The following is a 26,590-nucleotide window of genomic DNA, read 5'->3' as shown; positions in this document are numbered from 1 at the left end:
ACAACAGTTGCCGCAGTTCTCAGTTCGGGATTGGATGTCCCAGACTAAAATCTTGTCTCTGAAATGAACTTATTTGACCGATAAAAACAGTCGTTAAATATAGTTATGAAGTATAAAAAGGAGGCCAGAGACTTTCTTCATATTCAGATACAGACTTGCCAAATATTGTTACTTGCCTGGGCCTTATTGAATATATTTCCCAGGCAGTATGTGTAGATATTTGTGGGGTGGATCTGAATAAAGTTACTCCGATCCCGACCAGTTTGAAATGTCTGATATTCAGCTGTCTGAAACAAGCTGTCTGGATTTTTCAATTTGACAAAGAAAACCATTTATGAGCTTTGTTATTAATCACTTCAATTTCTCAATCTTGAAAATGAATCCCTGGAAGACAGTATGACAAGAGGAATGACTTCACCTTCCCAGTGGGGAACTTTCTCTTTACGCCCAGCAATATTCAAGCAGGTCTTGACCATGGGGTACAATCGAGTTCTTTCTACGAAGAGTTTTGTGATCACGGTTACAACTTTCGAGTCCTTCGTAAAACTTTCAAATCGTTTAATGGTAGTATTGTGAAGAATATTTCACGCATCAGTGACAAGATTGATGCCCGATGCAAATCCTTATTTTGACGAGTCTGTTATACAGACCCTGAAACAAACATATCCAATACAGCCTATGCAAGTATATACTGGCAAGTTGAGATTACTGCAGTATCAGGGAAAGTCTCGGGTCATTTTAACTATAATGTAACAACTGTTTTTTTCTGTAAAATATGTTCATTTCACAGACTAGATAATAGTCTATATTGAGACTTGTACGATGTGTTCCCAAGTATTTTGCGGGTGAATAATTGACTTGCCTTTGCATGTGTTTGTGACGGGTACCACCGATGGGGCAGGATACGCTCACCTTTTCGCGAACACCTGTTTTCAACACTATTTGATAGTGATTCATGATCATGATTTAGTCAGAATTATATCTTATACTGAAAGTAGGCCCAAGATGTTGATATCACAACAACGCAGGAATAACAGTGATATCGCTATACCACTCACACCAAACATGTAAAATTATACTGTAAGACAATAGTTACTGAGTCAACACCGGAGGTCAATACACATTGTACAATGGAATAACCCAGTTCACAGTCGCAACAGACTGGTATCAACTTCCATCGAAGATGCACCAGTATATACAAAGGTTGAGAACTTGGTGTTGTTTAGCAAGAGTGAACAGTGTGCTGAGATTCAAACAAACAATGTGTATCATGATTATGAAATAGAAAATTGTAAAATGCTCACCCATAGCTACATGAGCAATTTCATGTTAAAAACACCACACTGGAGGGGTGTGTGATGGTGTAATAGTTATGATTGATTATAACAGTTTTGTTACTAGTTTCCGGGCATTGCATGAAAGGGCATCGATGGGACAGCTTCGAATTTCATCACTGGAAGACGCTATGGTTTGTGAAAAACTTTACGAAATTAATTTTTTATTATATAAATATATTTTAATATATCAAAAACGACGCAGTATGCAAATTCCATAAACTAAATTTTCACGTTGTCATTTTTGCATGTTCTGCAAAACTTTGTTAAAATGTCGAGCGACGTTTTTCACATATTGGGGCAGTTTGGTAGTTCGCTCGTCATGCGAAGACCCAGCTGGGTTCGTGGGGGGCGATGGGGGTAGCCTTGTGGTTAAAGCGTTCGATCGTCATGTTGAAGGCGCGGGCTCGATTCCCCACATGGGTATGATGTGTGAAGCCCATGTCTGGTGTCCCCCGCCGTGATATTGCTGGAATACTGTTAAAGGCGTAAAACCGTACTCACTCTCTTACTTACTCTTAGTATCACCATAAGACATCGATGGCGGTGCTGTAGTGTTTCTATATTCATGTCACCATATACAATCTGGAAAATATTAACAAAGACAAAGAACAAATCCATAGTCCATAGTTGGGTATTCTCCTATAATAAACAACTAGTACAAATAGAGAGTCATATTGTATTGCTGTATTGCTGTTCCAAATTCTACATCTCCACGAGATGTTTAGAAATGATGTGATTGACCATATACAGTCTGGGAAACGATTAACGAAAACTGAAAACCATTCTGCTTAGGGTTAGGGGGATACTAGTCCATAGCTGTGTCTTTTCATATAATACACTAGTAGGATAGTTATTGGTACTGTTAATTGTACACGAAAAGCTGAGAGGAAACACAATGTTTGTTGTTTTTCATTTATTGCTCGGGTATGATAACTTACATATTTGACTCACAACAATAACTGCAATTGACATTCAGAGCATAATAAATAAAGATACACGTTCATGTCTGAGAAGCTAAACACTGATAGGGAGTATCATAAATATCGGAAACATTGTTTGACCTCAAGACATCAACAGTATTTGCAACACTAAACATAAACACATTTGCTGTTATCTGAAGAAAATGGATGGAAAATTCCTCAAAGCACGTGTATGTGTGAGTGTGCGTGTGTGTATGTGTCTGTCTGTGTGCGTGCGTGCGTGCGTGCGTGCGTGCGTGCGTGCGTGCATGCGTGAGTGAGTGCATGTATGTAAATGTCTGTTTGTTCGTGTGCGTGCGTCCGTGTGTGAGTGAGTGAGGGTGTGTGTGTGTGACAGACGCCCACGTGCACTAACACACACAGACAGACGCCAACATGCACTAATAGACACAATGAATCATTTGAGACACAGTCATACAGAAGCGAAAACGGACACAAAGACGCACATGCATTGCTCAAAGACCGAGCAGTCTGTATATCTTGACACATTCCTCTGTAAATCTGTATAAGAGGAATGTCACCGCACGGGCTAAGGCGAACGATTTTTTTATAAAAAAAATTCTAGGAGGTTTCTTTTGGTCGACAGTTTAAGATATATTTCTGTCTACTGCACTGAACGAATTGACACAAGTGACTTATTTTGAAAGCTGTGAGTGAGTGAGTGAGTATGGTTTTACGCCGCTTTTAGCAATATTCCAGCAATATCACGGCGGAGGACACCAGAAATGGGCTTCACACATTGTACCCATATCGGGAATCGAACCCGGGTCTTCGGCGTGACGAGCGAACGCTTTAACAACTAGGCTACCCGGCCGCCCCTTGAAAGCTGTGAAGGGCTGCGATCAATTCGTAGCTTGTATATCAGTGTGAAGTACTGGTCAAGACTCGATTATTTACAGGATGCGCCGAGATAGGTGGACTATCAACTAACTTCAGTAACCGCTCCATGCCGATCTATGGTTCTGTTACACTTCTGCATTGTTTATCTCAAATTTCTAGCCATCGAAATGCGTTCATATGAATTACTGGTGTTTGAAGTAATTTAATGAACGAAGAGCTTCTCCATACAAATATTTCCACGGTTCTTTGGATTTGAGGTATGTTAAGTTAGGTTTGATACCTCTTATTGACCAGTGATCGAGTTTTCTCCCAAGTCATGAATGACACAGTGATGATTCGTCCATGAAACATTTGACTATATACTTATAGAAACTACGACTTAAGGACCTATTGATTCAACATAAACAAACGAAAGTCGATATAAGATAATTACACTCGATGCTATAATGAAAATTAATAAACGTTTCATATTGTGTTTGTCATTATTGACAAGACTACGTAAGAGATTGCAGCAATATCAGCAGAAGGTGCAAAGTCTATAGAAGCTTTCATACAATCTTTAGCACATCCGTCCTTATCATAATACTTATTGAACCAGTTCATTAATAATCCATATTTCCAGGATCGTGACTTATCACCAATACATAACAAAGACGATTTGATGTCTTATGAGTAAAGCGAGCGCCATCTGGCGGCGGAGCAGAACACTTCATAACGGTACAACTGCTGACTAATAAACCTGGACGTTAAAAAGTATCGATCGATGAGAGGTATGGTATTTGCAATGTGCGCCGTGGTATCATTCCTACGTTTCAAATCAATAGAGTGTGGTTTGATATGATTTTATTGATAAAGGTGAGTAGATATCTTACGTCATGACTTCGATGTTATACCTCCACAAGTCTCCGTTGCACGTGGGGGTAGAGGGACGGCCGCTGCAATGTATAGAGAGGGAATATCGTGTTACTCTGCGTTCATGGTTATAACATCAGGTAAGTGGACTTGTCTGTCTTGTCACTTTGACTGCTCTTTGCCGCAGTTAATTTATAACGATGTTTGATTGGATGTATTTTAACGCTCTACACAGCACGTGAATTGAGAGGCTCTCTACATGATACAAATACAGGACACTCGGTGTGTGTGTGTGTGTGTGTGTGGGGGGGGGGGGGGGGGGGGGGGGGTAGGGGGGGGAGTAAAATGGGGTTCAAGATTATTGCAAGATTATATAGCGACGTGCATGTATGTGTGTGTGTGTGTGCGTGTCTCTCTCTCTCTGTCTGTATTAGTCCGGTCTAATACAGGTTCTATGGTACCAGCCCACTGAGATACCATGCCACAGTTTAACACCAATACCCCACTCAGTATACTGACTCCGAGCCGACCAGTCCTTGTTTTATCCCTTGAATACCGAGCGTGTTTGTCACAGGTGTTCATACCTGCGATTCACCTGTCTTACAATAGAAGCTGCACGTGCCCAGGTATTTATTTTGCACGTGCATCGGTGTTCAACAGATGAAACGTTAAAGTTTCTTCTCCTAGAGCCAGAGGGTAAAACAGTCCGTAACCTCGACCTTGAGGTCCAGTGTTTACTCGAGAGTTCATCTAACTTGAGTGAGTGAGTGTGGTTTTACGCCGCTTTTAGCAATATTCCAGCAATATCACGGCGGGGACACCAGAAATGGGCTTCACACATTGTACCCATGTCGGGAATCGAACCCGGGTCTTCGGCGTGACGAGCGAACGCTTTAACCGCTAGGCTACCCGACCGCCCCTCATCTAACTTGATCCTCAAGGTCAAGGTTAGTGAGTATTATGTACTATCCTTCCACGTCTTTTGAGTGACGCTGCCGGGAATCGAATACCCGATCCCCGCCCTCCGGGCTGTCATGGGCGCGGGGGAATTCCTTCACTATGTATACTATTGTGTTATAATTGCAGTATACTCGGGGCGGCTGCCAGCGAGCTATGAGAGAGAAGAGAGGCCCAAAGATGAAGGCCCGACCCCCATCAACGTCTCTATGGTGTTCACGTCACTGAATTACTTCGTACGTATAATAATAATAATAATAATAATAATAATAATCATCATCATCATCATCATCATCATCATCATAAACATAATATAATAATATATAGAAATTAATAAATCAAATGAAATCATCATCATCATCATCATCATAAACATAATATAATAATATATAGAAATTAATAAATCAAATGAAATTATAACTGTCACTCTCAATGCGCACTGTTCTTTGCATGATATTAACTGTCACGTGTATGCTGCTGCTCGAACATTGGAGGAACTCCACACAGTTTCCAAGGACAATGAACCACAAAAGGGTAATAGACAAAATTTTCCAAAGAAAAACCAGTTCCAAATTAAACTTAATGAAACAAGGAAAGACTTATCCTGGATAGAACTTTGCCTAAAACCACATTCCAAATTGTTTAAATCTAATGAAAAACAATTTTACAGGCAACTAAATACATCCAATGGCGGTGATGAGAAAAGCCCCACCATGGATTCTAGTGAAAGGTTTTGGAAACAATTGTGGTCTATACCCGGCATCTGTAACCTCGGGGAACCATGGGTAGAGGAATATAATGATTGTGTACACGAAAAAATAAAATCACCATTGTTGTGTGTCATTACACGTGATTGCCTGAAACATGTAGCTAAAAAGTCCAAATCTAATACGGCGCCAGGACCTGATGGTATTCGAAACCGGTTTTGGAACCTATTTCCTTGTGTCCAAACACCATTACGTCACTGTTTTAATTCTCTTGTGGATGCAGGGTATGTTCCGCCTTGGTTGTGCAAGGGTCAAACAATACGATTTGACTGATCCCAAAAACTTCCGCCCTATTACTTGTCTGAAACAAAACAAAATATTTACAGAATGTCTTACAGATATTGTGTCATCATACTGCGCATCCAATGACATTATTTACATGGCGCAGTAGGAGCCAGAAAGGGATGTTGGGGTTGTAAGGATCAACTACTAGTTCAGAAATGAGAGGATAAAACTTACCACCGTAACCTCTCAATGTGTTGGATAGATAACAGAGAAGCTTATGATTCCGTACCTCACGAATGGACTTTGAGGTCACTGGAATGTATTGGAACGACTACTTGTTTTACTCAAGTCGTTAATGAATTGCTGGTCAACTCAATTTGAGATGTATTCACAGGGGCAGGTGGTGACTTCGGAACCCATTTCTATCAGAAGAGGAATATTTCAGGGCGATTCTCTTAGCCCTTTGCTTTTCTGCTTGTCAGTAAATCCTTTAAGCTTTTTGCTCAGGAAAGAGGAAGGTTATCACCCGGGCCTCGCAAGCACAAAGCCCAAAACATCCCTTACTCACCTCCTTTACATGGATGACCTTGAACTTATTGCCAATGGAAGATCTACACTAAAAAAACAGATTCTGCTTTTTGAGTCCCTTTTTAATGATATTGGCATGTCCTTTGGACTTGACAAATGCAACATTCTTCATTTGAAACGTGGCAAGGTAGAAGAGGCAGGATCACTCAGTAACTTGGAGGAGGAGTTATAGACCATCTGGTGGAAGGTCAGGCCAAAACGTACTTAGGAATGCAGATTAAAGACACATTCCAGAATGGCAAACTTTGGGTAGAGTACAAATGTAGACTAAAGAAAATCTGGAGTTCAGAGCTGAACGCTCGCAATAAAGTCAAAGCCACAAATACTTGTGCCCGTCCTTTCGTATTCTTTTGGTGTTGTTGATTGGACGAAACGTAAATTCAGGGTATTGACACCCTCACACGAAGAATCATGTCAGACAATAGATTCAACCACCCGTGCTCTTCCCTCAATTCGCATATATGTACCAATCATAATGAGAGGGCATGGTTTGATTAACGTGGAGGCTCTTCATGATAGTATTGTTTTGTGCACTTTTGCACACATTTATTTGTCTGATGATCCTCTAGTGAGGCATGTCAAGATTCATGATGAAAGCAAGGCATTCCACAGTTTTCTAACACGAAATGGCCAAGGATGTGGGACATAATCTCAAAGTCGGTGTTGATTTTGTTGATGGTTCTGTACTGCTTGACGGTAGAGAACTGAGTGTCAACCAAGCGAAGTCCCATATTAAGTCGGCCCAGACTCAGTGTTTCAAGAAGAGGCTATCTGAACGACCACTGCATCGAGTTTATGTGCAGTGTGTTGAGAGGATCAGCAACCCTGCAGAGTCCTTACTTTGGATGAAGTCCTCTGGCCTGAAGAGTGAAACAGGAGGCTTTCTGTTTGCTGCTCAGGACCAGTCACTTCCCTCGAAACCGTCAGTGTGTGATTTTGCATCAAAATGTAAATATGAAATGTTGATTATGCAATGAATTTAATGAGACTGACCAACACATTGTCAGTGGATGCCCCGCTTTGGCACAAACACAGTATCTTAAGCGATATGATGGAATGGCTCGATCCTTTCACTACCGTCTTCGCCACGCTTGTGGTTTTGACACAGAGGTCCGTCCATGTTACAACCCGGAATATGTAGAGGGCGTCATGGAAAATGATAAATACAAAATTCTTTGGAATAGGCCCGTATACAGCCTCAGACGTATCCAGGCCTATAAAACTGATCTTGTCTTTTCATAAATCCAATGAAATCATTTATATCATTGAAGTTTCTGTCCCTTTTGACACTAATGTGATTGACAAGATTGAGGATAAACATGGTAAATATGCGGACCTCACTTTCGATATGTCACGCTTGCATCCCAAGTACCAAGTTGTCCGACTCCCCAATGTTCTCAGTGCCTTAGGTTTTGTACCTCCCAATCTGACTGACATTGACAGAGTACCTGGGTTTTCTACCAGGAATACAGCCCTTCTGACAGTCTGGGTAATGCAGAAGGCTGCAGTGTTGGGGAGTCTTCACATTCTCCGAAATGTTCTGAGTGGGCTTGACTAGGCAGCGCTTCCTGGGAGAAGTCCCATTCGCTGTCTGGGCTGCGTAACCACGTGGTTTATTCTCCCTGTAATGTTTTATTGTACGATAAACAGCGACCAGGGGTCCTATATTTCTTTTATGACATTTTAACACAACAGGCTCTCTAAGGATGTTGATAAAATGTACAAGCTTTAAAAATATTGACACGTATTTAAATAATGATGACTCCCTGAATAGATTCCGACCTTGGCAATGTCGGACAAGTCGATTTTATGAACAGGGGTTTTAAATGGGGTCTTTCCCACATATTCTCTAATTTCACGTCGATTATCTGAACCTTTTCTCGCAGTGCCGATTGTCATATCTCTCCCATTTTTGGATGCGATCGTTCGGCCACTTCGTTTATCTGCGTTGCCCGGCTACACCTATGGGGGACAACTCACAGGACACTTCACCAAATCATCAAGTTGCGAGCGCATGTTCGAATCTCCAGACATGACGTCATGATAGAACAATGTTTTGTCGTGAAATAAACCACGCTTCGTTCTTCATTGTCCTTTGCGATTTATCGCGTAGCTATCTTATATTTCATAATAATATAGATATGAACGAAACTTGAGATGTGTTTCACTTTTTTTCAATGACCATATCATATTTGTATATTCATGAATGTTTTTCATTATTTTCAGGATGTTTCCAAAGCGGCGTTATCCACAACCTTTCATCTTCACATGGTGAGTGAATGTTGTGGATTGTACTGGCTAAATGAAATACTGAGTTTTAAATGCTATTTCATTTGTCGGTGGTAGAGTTTAAAATGTACAAAAGAAATCCCGTTTAGCATGGCTATCTTTCCACGTGCACGTTTAAGAAACATATGTCATTGTCTTTATGGATGGTGTAAATTATTATTGCCAAAATTATATTTTAATTTCAAATACATATTTTCCATGTTTTAGTACTACGCCTACAGATGCTTTGATCAGACATGATTGTGGTTTCGAATCCCGGTTCACCCTGATTTTTTCTAGGTGTGTCAGCACCATACCCGTGCTCATGGGTTCATGGGTAACTTCGGGCAGTTTTCCAAGTTGAACGTTACCTGACACGCCATGATATAACGGATATACTGTTTACTTAAAGGCAGCATCAAACCCAGCTCACTCACTCACTCGGCACTCTATCGAAGGGAGAATAACTTCTGTGCCCATTTCCAGTATAGTTTTGTTGTAATAAATATTGAACCTGATTAATTAGGATAATCATTAAATACCAGATTGTTCCATAACGTAAATATTGCGGTAAAATGGCTTGAACCAAGCTTGCAAGGACTCTCAATTGAACTGCATCGTTATTTTTGTTTGTTGTTTGTCGGGGGCCTGTAAAATAATCGAGTCCCGTAATAATCCAGTGATTGATTAAGTGAACAGCGTCCCACGGCGTCAGGGTACGGGATGACACTCCATCGACAACGCCCTCGAGCCTGACCACCCAATCCATCTATAGGTTACCCTATCCTAGCATAGGTTGCTTGGCAGTACTTCTAACCCGATGTACTCCGTTAAGGACTTGCGGGATCTGCTGAGGACTTCTCCACCTGGGCCACCGAGGGTGATAGTGTTAGCGTACTGCGTAGCCGTTTGTACAAAACAATCACTTTAAAAGGACGTCTACTGAAAAAAACACTTTAAGAGGAAGTCCACTGAAAAAAACAGCATTCTGCATTCGGATAGAAAGGGCGTTCAGCAACCATCCCCCATCTCCCACCCCCACCCCATGTTGTCGTAACAGGTGACTAACGGGACCGGGTGGTCAGGCTTACTGACTTTGGTTGATGCATGTCATCGTATCCCAATTGCGTCACAGATTCGATTATTTACCGGCCGCCGTTATATAGCTGGAATATGCTTGAGTGCGGCGTTAAACATCATATAAACGAACTTTCACGGTGACTGTTCAGAATGCGCCTTGTCGTCAAACTGTGGGGGCTGTGGGTGATTTGATTGACGTGATAAACATGTCTCCATGGGTAGTGCTCAGTCATTGACTTATTCATACTGACACCGACCCGTGAAGATTCCGGGGTAGAATAGGTCTTCAGCAACCCATGCTTGCAGTAAAAGATGACTATGCTTGTCGCAAAAGGCTACTAACGGGATCGGGTGGTCATGTCTTGGTTGATGCATGTCATCGATCCCAATGGCGTGGATCGATGATCATGACTCCAGACTCGATTATTTTCAGACCGCCGTCATATAGCTGGAATATTGCTGAGTGCGGCGTAAAACAACAAACCAACCAACCAAATCATACTGACACCTGTCGCCTAATGACTTTGTTACTCACGCCATGTTTATTAATGAGCTAGCATAATAAAACCGGCATAAGTCCTGACTAGAACACACACAGTGACACGTGAATGCACCTCGTTATGTAACAGCAATAATAATCCGACCCATCAAAAAGTTCTTCAGCAACGGGTGGTCTGACTCGATGGCTTGGTTGATGCATGTCATCGATCCCAATTGCGTGGATCGATGTTCATGATGTCAATCACTGCAATGTGTTGTCCAGACTCGATTATTTACAGACCGCCGTCATATAGCTAAAATAATGCTGGGTGCGTCTTTAAACAACAAACAAACAGTTATCAGCATATGGGTTGCTGGGGGTTAATTTTTTTCCCGGATACACCACACAGCTCGTGGACAATGCTCTGTGAGGTCTAAATTGGATATTTATGTATTTTAGAGTTGGGCTGACACGCGTTTGAGTGTGAATGGTACGGACGATCACAGGGTGTTTTACGCCCATCAAGTCTGGACTCCGCCTCTGGTCGTCAACAATGCGTAAGTCCTCCTATGTTACTTATGTGGTATCTTACTAAGAAAGAAGAGGGTTAAAGATGTCCACCTTGTGCAGTGCTGTATGTTTATGTATTTGTGCACTACAGATATGTGGCCTAGAAATAGTGTTGTTTGTTTTACGCCGTTTGACAGCGACCTATAAATGATCTATTCTTTGACCAGATAACCCTGTGATTGACTGAACGATTCACGGCGTCGGGGTAAGAACCGTACGTTGACACGTAATCAGCTAAGTTGCTGGGTCATTGCATGAAATTCCACTGCAAATTGTATACACTGGAACCTGTCAATCAGTTAAACCAGCTCTCTGAGGAATACTGGTGACAATGCCGATAAATACACCAGATACACAAACACCTGGACACGGGAAGATTCGGGGTAGAATAGGTCTTCAGCAACCCATGCTTGCCGTAAAAGGCCACTATGCTTGTCGTAAAAGACGACTAACGGGATCGGGTGGTCAGGCTCGCACTTGGTTGATCCCAATTGCGTGGATCGATGCTCATGATGTCAATCAATGGATTGTCTGGTCCAGAGTCTATTATTTTACATACCGCCGTCATATAGCTGGAATATTGCTGACTGCGGTGTTAAACAACAAACCATCCATCCAACACTTGTTCATCATATAATGGGTGGGTTTCTCGGCAGAAAGTCAACGGGAAAAAACGATATCCGTCTGGGTCATATGCGGACAGAGATGCAAATATCAAAGGTCAAGTTGGACATCTTTCAATGTTTACAAACAAACATGGCGTCGCCCTAGTCATTCGGTGATCGTGTCAGAATTTACAATCGGGAATCTGAAGAAACAACTGGGTCAATTGCTGTCATTTTCAAAACAATAGTCTAATATATCGAAAGTCAGTGTCTAACTGTGACGTAACTAAGGCATTGGCAACTTTGGAGATATGAATTGCGAAACAATTTTGCGAGGGCACTAGTCAAGCGGGAACAGTTTCAATATCTATGCGTGTAAACCTCCGCGGCTTGGAACCTTCTCCACAAATTAAAACAGTTGGATTTGGCCGAAATATGTTCGAATTGTTACCTTGTTTCGTTTTGTTGCTGTCTGCACATCTGACTGCACTTCGTAGCGTTATGACAGGACAGGCCGACTGCCAACGTCTGACTGTGGCCTTGACGTTTGATAGACAAGGGTTAGAGTAGCTTCCCACATTTTATGATAAAGAGGTTATGACGCTTGTGTTTAGGGATGGTAGAAATCCTGTATTAGGAATAAACGCTATGTATTTAGTTCACCAAGGCTCGCTAAATACAATGTATATTCCTTATACAGGATATTTACCATCCCCAAACTCACTCGCATGATAACCTCCATGCATCCTGATTTTTCATTATAAAGCATATTCTAAAACATGTCTTAAACAAGCACACCTGTCCCTCCAGATAGCATGTCCATCTCTCCTCCTTAACCTTTTGTGCTCAGACGATCTATAATACTTCAACTTTTAAAAAAATAATTAAAAAAAATACTTCAACTTTCACGTCCATGTCTTAGGTGCACCTGTTTGTTGGCCTGTTAAGAACTCGCTCACTTCGGGCTTTCCTCCCACATTAAGCTGACACGCTGTGATATAACTGGAATACTGTTAAAAGTGGCGTTAAACCCAACTCACTCACTCACTCATAAAAGTGCGCTGAACTGTACCTTCACCTTTTGCAATATCAATAGAATATGTTAAAGTAGCATGATAATTGTAAGACTTGCTGTAAAACGCAACTATGCTTGTCGTAAGAGGCGACTAACGGGATCGGGTGGTCAGGCTCGCTGACTTGATTGGTGCGTGTTATCGTATCTAATTGCGGGATCGATGCTCATGATGTCAATCACTGGATTATCTGGTCCATAGACTCGATTATATACAGATCGCCGTCATATAGCTGGAATATTGCTGAGTGTGGCGTTGAACAACAAAAAAACACACAAACATAATTGTAAGAAAGTATTCTTCTCCCTCACATATAGGAATGGTGGATCCGCAAATGTTCTTCAAGATGACAGTGCTCCGCTCAAGGTGTTAAAGGACGGTACAGTGATATGGATCCCGCGGGTCGCTCAGAGAACAGCATGTGGGTTCGACATTCGGTATTTCCCATACGATATTCAGATCTGTTATGTGGAAATCGGAAGTTGGGTCCACCCAACGTCAGATGTCACTCTGAGAAGTGTGAAGTCCCAGGGCAAGAATATATCGCTGGCTCTGTACGCAGGCGAGAGGCAGTGGGGCATCATGGAGAAATATTTGTCAGTGAAGACGCATAGTGTAGCAGGTGGCTTTGGATTCAACTACTCAAGTCTGACTTACACCTTTGTGTTTCAGCGCCAGACACCCTTCTATACCTTACTGATGCTGGTGCCATTCTGCTTCCTCTCCTTCCTCTTGAGTGGAGTGTTTCTAATACCATTCACGAGAGCGGACAAACTGTTGTATTCTCTGGCAATGCTGGTATCCCTCAGCATATTTATGGTCCTTCTTTTTAGCATCCTGCCTCCGGTGTCAAGTTCCGATAACTTCCATTTGGGTAAGCCCCTTGTCAAAATATTTCAGATTGAAAGTTTAACTTTATCTTTTGGAGACTATGCAAACAGTGGGAACACGGATAGGCCAGTCGTCCAGGTCGCAATTTCCTGTGAGGAGTTGTGTCCCTTAGGTGTACCAGGATCTCATGTACGTGGCTTAGGTTTCATTACGACCCTTGGTTTGTCCGGATGACTCATTGCGTCTGATGGTCAGGCTCGCTGACTTTGTTGATAACTTGTCATTGTATCCCGACGGCGTGGATTCTTTCTCACAATATTAATCACCGGATCTTCTGGTCCAGACTCGATTATTTACAGGCATCTGTAATATAGCTTGAATATTGTTGAGTGTGGCTTATAACAACACGCAGTAAAATGAAAAACTGTTCACATCGGCATTAAACCCAACTAACGCCTCCGTGGTCTTGTGGTAGAGCGTCCGCCCGGACAGTGGAAGGTCCGGGGTTCGATCCCCGGCCGCGTCATAGCCAAATACATCAAAAGAATGTATTTGATGTTACCCTGTCTGGCGCTCGGCATTAAGGGGCTAAAACAAGGACTGGTCGGCTCGGAGTCAGTATACTGTGTCAGAGTGGGGTATTCATGTTAAACTGTGACATGGTATCTCAGTGTGCCAGCACTATAAATCGGCATCAATCCTTCACTTCTGTTGAGTACTATATTAGTGATATTGTACCGATGTCGCATCTGAGCGTAGATGCAGGACGAAATGTATGTCACTGACAAATAGCATGCATATCACGCCTCGAGTCTGAAGCATGACAGATGACTGAATGAGTAAACTATCTAAAAACATTGTCTACGAAGTTAAGCTTTTGTGAACACTCTTTATGTTGTTTTCTCACTTTACCACTGTGAGTGAGTGAGTTTGATTTTACGCCGCTTTTAGCAATATTCCAGCAATATCACTGCAGGGGACACCAGAAATAGGCTTCACACATGATACCCATGTGGGGTATCGAGCTCGCGCCTTCTACATGACGATCGAACGCTTTAACCACAAGGCTACCCCCATCGCCCCTCTCAGTGATGTGAAGGTGTACCTGTATTAATACATTAAAGATAGGTTTAAAGCCCTTTCACTTTTTAAAGTACCGTTTGTGGATGTCAATCAGAAACTATATTACTGTTGTATGTTAATGGAGAATACAGCTGTTCTTTTACCTACATGGGGGCGGTGGGAGAGCCTAGTGGTTAAAGGGTTCCCTCGAATGCCCGGGTTCGATTCCCAACATGGGTACAATGTGTGATGCCCATTTCTGGTGTCCCAACGTGATATTGCTGGAACATTGCTAAAAGCGGCGTGAAACCCTACTCACTCTCTCCCTCGTTCACGTTGTACTTTCAGGGAATTATATGGTGTCAGTCATTACCCACGGACTCAGTGTCATTGTGCTGAGCGTCGTTCTGCTGTGTGTCCACAAATACAAGGAGGCCACAGAGGAGAGGGGCAAGACCTGCAGCTGCACGTCCCTACCATCTATTGACTTAGTCATGAGTGCAGTGTCGGCAGTGGTCAACATTGTCTTAGTGGCAGTATACAGTACGCGACTTGGAGAAGCAGATTCCGTGCTGTCACAACTTCAGAACCCCTAGAGCAAGAGTTAGTCGAACATTGACAAGGCAATGGAATATGTCCATTGTCGATCTGTGAACATACACTGTGTGGCAAGGATAGTGATACATCTGGATGGATGGAAGTGGAGAGACGTGGAAATGAGCTGATCATAGACCCCTGCAAAGAAGAACAAGATTTGAGTTGCTCTTTTGATCCCTGTCCAGAGACATGATGGCACGGATGTTTACGTTTTATTGAACTCTAAGCTTTGCTCAGTTTTGAGCGCATTCATCTCCGTGATTTGTGTAAATATAATTAAAGGTGTCAGAACATCCAAATGCGCCGGATCTTAACACAAACGTCATGTAACGTGTTGATTAATTAGGAGATAAACCTACTGTGTTTTGAAATTTGATGTAGTCCCAGTGTAGAGTAGATACCTCTTATTTATACGTTTCAAACCTAGCGCTAGAGCCCTCGGTTCCACATTAAAATAAGAATGCGGTATCTACTCTACTGTGGGACTACATTACATTTCAAAACACAGTAGGTTTATCTCCATTCTACCATGACGGCAACAACGCTGTGAAAACGGTGCTTTCTTGCAACGCGTAACAACACAGGTACACAGGGTAGGCCTGTATTAGAGACCTGGCCTGTATTAGAGACCTGGCCTGTATTAGAGACCTGGCCTGTATTAGAGACCTGGCCTGTATGAGAGACCTGGCCTGTATTAGAAACCTGGCCTGTATTAGAGACCTGGCCTGTATGAGAGACCTGGCCTGTATTAGAGACCTGGCCTGTATTAGAGACCTGGGTCCACTTGCACAAAGAAATCTTAGCGCTAAGATGATCGTAACTCCCATACTTTAACATAGGCTTACGATAGTCTTAGTGCTAACATCGCTTTGTGCAAGTGGACCCTGGCCTGTATTAGAGACCTGGCCTGTATTAGAGACCGGGCCTGTATTAGAGACCGGGCTTGTATTAGAGACCCAGTGAGTAACAGAGTAAACATAAATACGTTTTACAGTTCATATGGGTGATGGATAGGCAGCCACTTTTTTATGAACCAATGTCAATTAAAGGGCTAAAGCCAGGACTGGTCGGCTCGGAGTCAGTATACTTCGTCTGAGTGGGGTATTCATGTTAAACTGCGGCATGGTGTCTCAGTGAGCTAGCACTATAAATCGGCATCAGTCCGGACTAGTACAAGCAGCCACACACACACACGCACGCACGCCACTATATAAGTGCAATAATCTTGGACGCGACCTAAAAAAACCCATTTCACCTCACCCCGCCTCAATCACTGGATTGTCTGTTCCATTATTTACAGACCGCCGTCATATAGCTGAAATACTGCTAAATGCGGCGTTAAACAACAAACAAACAAACAAATAACTTACGTCGGTGACGTTGTTGGATGCCTGGCACAGGAAAGTTATGAATCACCTGGTTGTGTTGCCGGACGAGTACATGCATGTTGGATACAAGCCGCTATCAGGATTGTCCCGACCCACTTGTTTTCATTCCCGAAGCAAACATGTTACAGCTATGTCGTATTCTGACAACATGCATGATTCTTGCATGTGGTGAGTACATCCGTCTACTCGTATATACGTTTCAGTGCAGTGCAGTTCTTGGTTGCTTGTTTTTCTTCCTTAAATATTGAACCGTCCTCAAAGATGTCGGTTGAAGAGTTAAGTATGTTGGTTTGTTTGTTTGTTGCTTCACGCCGAACTCAACAATATTCCAGCTACATGACGACGGTCTGTAGGTCGTGTCGGGACCAGACAATCCGGTGTCTGAGATCATGAACATCGATCTACACAATTGGGATAATGATGACATGCATCAATCAAGGCTGCGAGTCTGACTATCCGATCTTGTTAGTCGCCTCTTACGACAAGCAGTCGCCTTTTGCAGCAAGCATGGATTGCTGAAGACCTATTCTACCCCGGATCTTAACAGATCCGGAAAGTTAAGTTATGATAATCTTCCGTACTGCTGCAATTTTAACTTAACGTAGCGAAGCCATGGCGGTGTTAACAAGTGTAAAATGTTATTGCTATGCTCAAATATGTTTGATAAATTGCTTATCTCTATAAGTTGCTGTGTATGGTGTGTGACATGCTGCTTCATTCTTTGATATCGTGACTATATGCTGACAATGCCTATGCTATTTATATTCACGTTGTACCAGATTTGTATTGCTCACACTTTTTATAAGCAATTGTTACTCCCTTAAAACTACTTGGTAAGTGGGGATGTGACTAAACCTGTGGGGGGCCCGAGTTATCTATGTGTACACAAGCTGAGATACCGTTACGAAATTATGTCACGTACCTCTAGACTGTAGTATGAGAAGTGTAGAAGAGTGAGTGAGTGAGTTTGGTTAAACGTCGCTTTGATCAGTATTCTAGTTATATCAAAGCGTGTCAGTTATATCCCAGAAACATGTAGTCATGGTGCCCTTAACACAGGTCAGCAGTTGTGGCAGGTCAAACAATTCTGAAGAATTGTTGTTTTTTAATTTCTCCTCGCGAACACAGACCTATAATTATGAGTGACTCTGCCAGGTGTTTCCGATAGTGTGACCCGCCACCATGCTACAAGGGCATAATTTCATGTCCATATTAAGGACATGCTTTTCATCAGACATGGATATACAAACACAATCTGCTTTGTTGTTTATCCTTGTTTGTTGTAACCACAGCGCTCAGCAGAATCCCAGCTACATGACGGCGATCTGTAAATAATTGCTTCTGGATCAGTAGATCCAATGATTGACATCATGAACATCGATCGACGCAGATAACTTTATCCATTTATAGCCTCTTAAGTACGACATGCATAGGATCATGGCGACTTACTCCAACCGGAGTCCCCGTCTTGTTTTACTTTCTATAGTGCGGGAAGAAGAAGGTATACTCTTGAAAATTGGATTCGATTTTATCAAAATGTTACTAGGCTGAACACATTCTCTGAAACACTGCAACGTAAGGTTCAAAGCACAACTATGATACCCGTATGAAATACATCACCATCGAATAACCATTTCTTGACTGCTTCATTTTTAGCGACCATCAAACATGGATGTATACTTTCTTTTGCCAGCAGTTCGGATCAGACATCCAGTACCTGGTTCGAAATGGTCCCAGGCAACATCTGTTTGTTGTAGGAGGCGACAGTGTGAATCGGGTGGTCAGGCTCGGTGACGTGAGACGTTGCTCATACTATCAGTCACTAGTTTGTCGACTTTTTTACAGACCGCCGTCGAATTTCTGAGTTTGATGTTAAGAAACAAACCAAAAAACACGACCTCGTCTCCTATTTATATAGAAGCGTGATTTTAATAACACATACTTTGTAGATGATATTGAGATTTCAACAAACATATTCTTGGACCTTAGAGTTAGTTTGTTAAATTTGAAAATAATGCGATGTGAATACATATCCACACGTGACACAGGAGTCAACCAACTAGATAGTGAGTTTTGTTTAACGCCGCTTTTAACAATATTCCAGATATATAAAGGCGTGTCTGCTTAACGCGGGAGGAAAGCCCGGTGATGCAGGTCTCAGACATTGACCACTTTGGTGAAACCTTTTAGCACGGGTGTGGTGCTGACAAACCTAGAAACATAATCGGTGTGAACCGGTTTACCCTTCAGTGTGGTGCAAGCAAAACCAGGATCATGATACGATTTTAACATACGCTCTGCAGAATGTCCAAAGACGTTACAGAACACACGATTGTTTCATACGACGTAGGTTAATCTGTCATGCCATGTTGTTATTTTCTGTAAGTTCTGATTTGCGGTGTCTTAGGATCTTAAGGCAGAGGGGTATCGTATTGGAGTAAAAGTTCTGATTTGCGGTGTCTTAGGATCTTAAGGCAGAGAGGTTACGTATTGGAGTAAAAGCTCTGATTTGCGGTGTCTTAGAATCTTAAGGCAGAGGGGTATCGTATTGGAGTAAAAGTTCTGATTTGCGGTGTCTTAGAATCTTAAGGCAGAGGGGTATCGTATTGGAGTAAAAGTTCTGATTTTCGGTGTCTTAAAATCTTAAGGCAGAGGGGTATCGTATTGGAGTAAAAGCTCTGATTTGCAGTGTCTTAGAATCTTAAGGCAGAGGGGTATCGTATTGGAGTAAAAGTTCTGATTTTCGGTGTCTTAGAATCTTAAGGCAGAGGGGTATCGTATCGGAGGAAGAGATTTTATGTTTATTAAATTACCGGTATAGATACTTTTTACCGTTGTCAAGCAAGGTGCCTAGCCTGACAACGATATAAGGATCTACATATATAACAAACATCGCTTTTGCAGTAAATAATGAAGTTGTTATCCATAAATCGTCTCTACTTCGTCTTCCGTCAACTTTTAAGTAAAGCCACCAAACAATTCATAAATAAATATCACTGTAATAGTTGGGGTCTCGGGACATGCGGCCATTACACTCAACAGCCAGCTATCAGGATAAGAAATTATAGGTCTCTGGTAACCTTAGCTCGTCGTAAGAGGCGACTAAAAATATTTATAACGGTGGTCGGGCTCAATGAAGCTATTCTTTGCGTGTCACTGTACCCTAACAGTGTGGGACTTTGATCACAATAACAATCAATGGCTATAGTTAGAATATTGAGTGCCGTTAAACAACACACAAATAGTTTTGTAGCCCAGCTGAACCAACCTTTGAGCTCATCAATACGCATAGCAGTGTAATACGCATGCCAATGTAATACGCATGCCAATGTAATACGCATAACAATGTAATACGCATACCAATGTAATACGCATGCCAATGTTATACGTATAGCAATGTAATACGCATGCCAATGTAATACGCATACCAATGCAATACGCATGCCAATGTAATACGCATACCAATGTAATACGCATACTAATGTAATACGCATGCCAATGCAATACGCATGCCAATGTAATACGCATACCAATGTAATATGCATGCCAATGTGATACGCATACTAATGTAATTCGCATGCCAATGTAATACACATACCAATGTAATACACATACCAATGTAATACACATACCAACGTAATACGCATACCAATGTAATACACATACCAATGTAATACACATACCAATGTAATACACATACCAATGTATTACACATACCAACGTAATACACATACCAACGTAATACGCATACCAATGTAATACACATACCAATGTAGTACGCATAGCAGTCTAATACGCATACCAATATAATACGCATACCAATGTAATACACATACCAACGTAATACGCATACCAATGTAATACACATACCAATGTAGTACGCATAGCAGTCTAATACGCATACCAATGTAATACACATACCAATGTAATACACATACCAATGTAATACACATACCAATGTAATACGCATACCAATGTAACACGCATGCCAATGTTATGTAAATTTATTTGTATAACAGTGTCCGTGCGGGCTGTGTGGCACAACATACTGATGCCAATAATGCACAACATACTGAGAACTGTTTGGAGCTGGTCTTGCAGAGCCCCTATAACTACAGGTGGAACGACAGTCCTTGCTCCGCGCGTCAGTATTTCATCTGCAAGAAAACGTAGGTACCCCTTAGAGTCCCCTTAGAGTCCTGGTTAGGGCGTAGGTTCCCACCCACTCCATGCTTGTGAGAAGCGACTCAATGGGTCGGGTGGTCAGGCTCACTGACGTGTATCACCATACAGACTCGATTATCTAGAGGATGCCATCATTTAACTGGAATACTGTTGAGTGGGGTGTCAAACGACAAACCCATCCAAATGTTTCACAACAACTGTACACAATACCACCGACTCATATGGGCTCATCATTGGGGGTTGCGGGAAAGAACATAGATCCCCGGCAATTGCGTAGATCGATACTCATAATGTCCATCACTAGATTGTCTGGTCCAGACTTGATTACATACAGACAGGCGTCATATAGCTCGAATATTGCTGAGTGGGCGTTAAACAACAAACAAACACAAGTGCATTGGTCATTTATTCCTGTTTCACAGAACCACTCACGATAATCGGATAAACGAAATTCCCAGCAGACTTGAAATAAACAAACGTTAATGCAAGACAGATATTGTTTGTTCATGTATCCACAACGAAGACCAGGATGTCCGCTATCCAGGGATCTGATGAGATCTACATATCAGTAATGTTTTAAGTAAGCTGCCCTTGGCTTGCTGAACAGCTTGACGTATTGAGGCGTTTGAGTACAATGGTTACCAAGGTTACCCCAGCAGTCTGAACAAACAGCAAACTGTATGAATCCGCGTTTGCATGTAGGTTTTTCGATTCATACCCCAATGAACCGATTAAAATCCACATTCAATCCATATTATTAAATTCGACAACAAAAACATTTATTATCTACAAGGTTTAATCAAAAACAGTTCCTTATATCAAGGAAGACATCAATGACGACATTGATAAACATTTCAGGTGTAGGAATATGTGGCGTGACATGAAAAAGGTGATTGTTTAATTAATGCACATAACTTGACACGCCCACAAAGTCAGTAGCCAATCAACGGAGAGTAGGATCAAAACAAAGTTCATATGACCTGCCAATCAAGGCAACAGAAGAACTGCAACAGTCAGACTGCAACGAACCGGAATAAATATTTCAGGGAGAAGACGGCTGTTTCAAATGACATGGTCAGTTACCGCCAGATTCAAACATTAGTTCCCTGAGAAGGGGAAGACACAGTTGGAAAAATGCGGGTTAAAAATGAAACCTGAAGACATTAAATTTGTGAATCCCAGGCGAGCGAGCCTCCACGTTTGCTGTTTCATTCCTTCTCGGCCTTTGGTCGCAAAGGGTAGTTTAGACAATGAATATACATGAATTTCGCTTAATGTCCTGTGCATGATGATACACGTGAGCAGAATTGGAATTCCCCGACAATCAATAAAAATAAAAAGAGTCCGCTTCGGTGGGCGTGGCTTAATATTTTACATACATTCTGAAATGAATGCAAAAACACGTGACCAATTCAGCTAATCAGCTGCAGAATACAGGAATTACAATGAACACAACGAAAATTTAATTATTTGCCAATAGCTTCTGAATATCAAGGCGGCAGTTGAGTGAGTGAGTGAGTGAGTATTGTTTAACGCCACTTTTAGCATTACTCCAGCAGTATCACACCAGAAATGGGCTTCACACATTGTACCCATGTCGGGAATTGAACCCGGATCTTCGGCGTGACGACCGAACGCTTTAACCACTAGGCTACCCGACCGCCCCGGGCCGCAGTTGATTAAAGATTATATATTTGGTATGCGCTACAGCATGTGGGATCTTTAATGTTTTATTTTACTTCAACCTGCTGCAATGAATTTTCACTTTCACGTGTGAAATCTCACTTTTTAGCTCACCTGGCTGGTCCAAAGGACCAAGGTGAGCTTATACCATACCGTGGTGTCCGTCGTCCGTCGTCCGTACGGCAACATTTTTTTCAACGGACTTCTTCTTCTGAACCACTAATTGGAAATTAACGAAATTTGACTGGAAGCATCATATGGTTATACACCATTTGATGAATGTTAACGCCCATTTACAAAAGTCGCTGAAGCGTACGTAACCTTCCAAGCTAGGCGTAACTGTTGGGAATATATGTCTCACTCTTATTACTGATTTAAGGGACTCTTCTAAAAGTTGGCAACATACCTGTAAGTCAGGCATCTAGAGATTTCAGGGACTCTTCTGAAAGTTGGCAACATACCTGTAATTCAGGCGTCTAGAGAGTCAAGGAACTCGTCTGAAAGTTGGCAACATACCTGTAAATCAAGCGTCTATAGAGTCAAGGGGTTCCTCTGAAATTTGGCAACATACCTGTAAATCAGGGACCTAGAGAATCAAGGAACTCGTCTGAAAGTTGGCATCATACCTGTAAATCAAGCGTCTAGAAAGTCAAGGGGTTCCTCTGAAAGTTAGGAACATACCTGTAAAAGATGCGTCTAAATTCAAGGGGTTCCTCTGAAAGTTGGTAACATACCTGTAAATCAAGCGTCTAGAAAGTCAAGGGGTTCCTCTGAAAACTAGGAACATACCTGTAAAAGATGCGTCTAAATTCAAGGGGTTCCTCTGAAAGTTGGTAACATACCTGTAAATCAAGCGTCTAGAAAGTCAAGGGGTTCCTCTGAAAGTAGACAATATCCCTGTAAATCATGCGTCTGAATTCAAGGGGTTCCTCTGAAAGTAGACAACATACCTGTAAATCAAGCGTCTAGAAAGTCAAGGGGTTCCGCTGAAAGTTGACAACATACCTGTAAATCATGCGTCTGAATTCAAGGGGTTCGTCTGAATGGTGGCAACATACCTGTAAATCAGGCGACTAGAGAGTCAAGGGGTTCATCTGACTGTTGGCAACATACCTGTAAATCAGACGTCTAGAGAGTCAAGAGGTTCGTCTGAATGTTGGCAACATACCTGTAAATCAGACGTCTAGAGAGTCAAGGGGTTCGTCTGAATGTTGACAACATACCTGTAAATCAGACGTCTAGAGAGTCAAGGGGTTCGTCTGAATGTTGGGAACATACCTGTAAATCAGACGTCTAGAGAGTCAGGGGGTTCGTCTGAATGTTGGGAACATACCTGTAAATCAGACGTCTAGAGAGTCAAGGGGTTCATCTGAATGTTGGCAACATACCTGTAAATCAGACGTCTAGAGAGTCAAGGGGTTCATCTGACTGTTGGCAACATACCTGTAAATCAGACGTCTAGAGAGTCAGGGGGTTCGTCTGAAAGTTGGCAACATACCTGTAAATCAGGCGTCTAGAGAGTCAGGAGGTTCGTCTGAAAGTTGGCAACATACCTGTAAATCAGGCGTCTAGAGAGTCAGGGGGTTCGTCTGAAAGTTGGCAACATACCTGTAAATCAGGCGTCTAGAGAGTCAGGAGGTTCGTCTGAAAGTTGGCAACATACCTGTAAACCCCCGACAAGACACACAAGCGGCTCAGGCCTGTTCATCTACTGAAGCGTTCGTAAAATAAAGGGACCTGTTTTAAAAACGCTCACTGTGAATGCATTCAGTCAAATCTTTCATTTGCACCAATGCCCATCCGTCAATATCTGTCTTCATAGGCCACGTTGATCTCTGAGCGAATATAGACGGCCCGATCAGTATGAAGTATGTGTGGGGTTTAGGGCCAGATACCTACAATAACTATTCGATTTAACTACATTTTTCGCCGTGACGATCCATGGTAGAATAGGTCTTCAGCAACCCAATTGCCGTAACAGGTGACGATGCTTGTGGTAAGAGGCGACTAACGGGATCGGGTGGTCTGGCTCGCTGACTTGGTTGATGATGCATGTCATCGTATACCTATTGCGTAGATCGATGCATGTCATCGTATCCCGATTTTTTACACAATTAGGATACCATGAATGAAAACTTTTAAACATAAAATTTAGACGTCTTAACTATGAAAATCAATAACTTTTTCGGCACTATTTTACATTTCAATCATGGTAGGGGTGACGTAGTTGCAAATTCATTTCTTTCCCCGTCTTCATTGAACCAATGTATATTTACACAATATCACCCAGCCACAGATGACATTATACAAACTGTTGCAGAAATCAGTGATGGTTAAATGGACATAATCAAATTTAATAACAGTTCTTTCAAATTCGATCACATAAAAAACAAACTCAGTATACTATATTTTGCCCCTAATGTTATGTTCTCTGGCATGGCATTGATTCAATGTGCATACAAATTATATTCTCAGTTCTTGATATACAAGCTGACCATAACGCGGCTCCGAAACTTTCTAAACGCAGTTGAGATACGCAGAATATGCGGTCCAGCATGTGGGCTATATGCATGTACGGTAAGTTCACGTTACACGTTAACATTGGCCCTGTGGGGATTCCGGGGTAGAATATCTGCGAACCATCCATTCTGGTCGTAACGTGCAACTTAATAGATCGGGGGGTCAGGTTTCGTAACGTTATTGATGGCGTCCCCTCTCGATTCGTTACTTGCCGCCGTCAAACAGCTGGCGACCGCATCCGTGGTCTAGTGGTAGAGCGTCCGCCCGGAGAGCGGAAGGTCCGGGGTTCGATCCCCGACCGCGTCATACCAAAAGACGTTTAAAGATGGTACTTGTTGTTACCCTGTCTGGCGCTCGGCATTAAGGGGATAAAACAAGGACTGGTCGGCTCGGAGTCAGTATACTGTGTCTGAGTGGGGTATTCATGTTAAACTGCGGCATGGTATCTCAGTGAGCTAGCACTATAAATCGGCATCAGTCCGGACTAGTACAAGCAGCCACACACACACACACACACACACACACACACACACGTGCATGCATGTCGCTATATAAGTGCAATAATCTTGGACGCGACGTTAAACCCCATTTCACCACCTCACCTCAAACAGCTGGCATATTACTGATGGAGACTGTGCACTATAATATAAAGAATAAAAGCGACAAAAGGTATTCCATTATTGATCCTAAAATCCAAAAAACTATCTGCTAAAATCTGAATCCATAGAACGATTCCGATTCCGACTATATGAATCGCTATGAAACAGTGATGACACCAGGTGTTCGCGAATACTGTGAGAGTGTCCCCACCGGTGGAACCCGTCACAAAAGCATGGAAATCAATATAGAGAATTGCATCAAACATATTTTTTGCCACTCAGTCTTTGAATGTAGAAATGTCCTCCACGTGACTACCATACAGCACTTTGAAAGCTTTTCTAAGGCTATAAATTTGTAACCCTGATCAAGCAACTTTTGAAGAACAGTTGTATGGCGCTCTTTTAAATATTCTTTAAAAGAGCATGCTCGATTGTACATGAAAAGTTGCAACATGTAGACACAAAGCAACAAAACCCGTTCCATATTCATAAGAAATCTCTGCTAAAAGCAGAGTTGATTGTTCAATTCCGACTATACCATGGTAAGTGTTTATGAATCACTATCAAATAGTGATGATACCAAGTGAACACATGCAACGGCAAGTCAATTGTTCACCTGAAGAAACACAGGAACCATAGGGTAAAAGTCAAAATAAGGGATTGCATCGGACTTCAAACAAGAGTGTCACGTTTTGCTGAATGTACAGAAACAATGCAGTGTTTTCTATATTTGGATATTTTCAATTTTCTGGTCGTTTCCATGGTAATGACATTTTAAATGTAATTCATTTCCGAAGCAGAGCTAAATACAACAATAATATTGTGACTTCGTAGTTATTCCGGGTTGGAACTGGACCTACGAGGCAACTCTCTGGATCGGATATCAGACTTGGTTCTTGGCGTGGCATCTGGCCACAACGTCGTGGGATCCTTGATCACAATATGAATCACTCAGCTGTTTGGTCCGGCGTGAACAGGTGCGTGTTGCTATAATGCTATTGTTCACTTTGGTCTTCATGTAACTGATTAACGTCTATACACTTTACCAATACAAAATCTATAACGCAGGTTGTATGATTAATATATTCACTGAACGTAAATG

At 42.1% G+C, this 26,590-nt stretch overlaps 1 protein-coding gene across 1 annotated transcript; it reads left to right on the top strand.

Moving 5' to 3' along the window:
- The first annotated feature begins 4,066 nt into the window (after positions 1 to 4,066).
- LOC139459328 (neuronal acetylcholine receptor subunit alpha-6-like) lies at positions 4,067 to 15,446 on the top strand. Its single transcript, XM_071240784.1, has 6 exons — positions 4,067 to 4,149; positions 5,096 to 5,202; positions 8,773 to 8,817; positions 10,835 to 10,932; positions 12,941 to 13,497; positions 14,865 to 15,446. The coding sequence occupies exons 1-6, from the start codon at positions 4,098 to 4,100 to the stop codon at positions 15,110 to 15,112; spliced, it is 1,107 nt and encodes a 368-aa protein (XP_071096885.1). The 5' UTR covers positions 4,067 to 4,097; the 3' UTR covers positions 15,113 to 15,446.
- Positions 15,447 to 26,590: the final 11,144 nt, after the last annotated feature.

The sequence above is a fragment of the Haliotis cracherodii genome, unplaced genomic scaffold (assembly GCF_022045235.1).
Source record: "Haliotis cracherodii isolate W230 unplaced genomic scaffold, xgHalCrac1.p SCAF_13, whole genome shotgun sequence".
Classification (NCBI taxonomy): domain Eukaryota; kingdom Metazoa; phylum Mollusca; class Gastropoda; order Lepetellida; family Haliotidae; genus Haliotis; species Haliotis cracherodii.
The sequence above is the reverse complement of the archived record's forward strand: the minus strand, read 5'-3'. Positions and strand labels throughout refer to the sequence as shown.

What these genes read in the sequence shown, in the direction of transcription:
- LOC139459328 (XM_071240784.1), top strand. Translation starts at nt 4,098, where the DNA reads ATGTATAGAGAGGGAATATCGTGTTACTCTGCGTTCATGGTTATAACA. An exon ending in GTTCATGGTTATAACATCAG is followed by an intron (nt 4,150 to 5,095) that starts GTAAGTGGACTT and finishes TTATAATTGCAG; the next exon opens with TATACTCGGGGCGGCTGCCA. An exon ending in TCACGTCACTGAATTACTTC is followed by an intron (nt 5,203 to 8,772) that starts GTACGTATAATA and finishes CATTATTTTCAG; the next exon opens with GATGTTTCCAAAGCGGCGTT.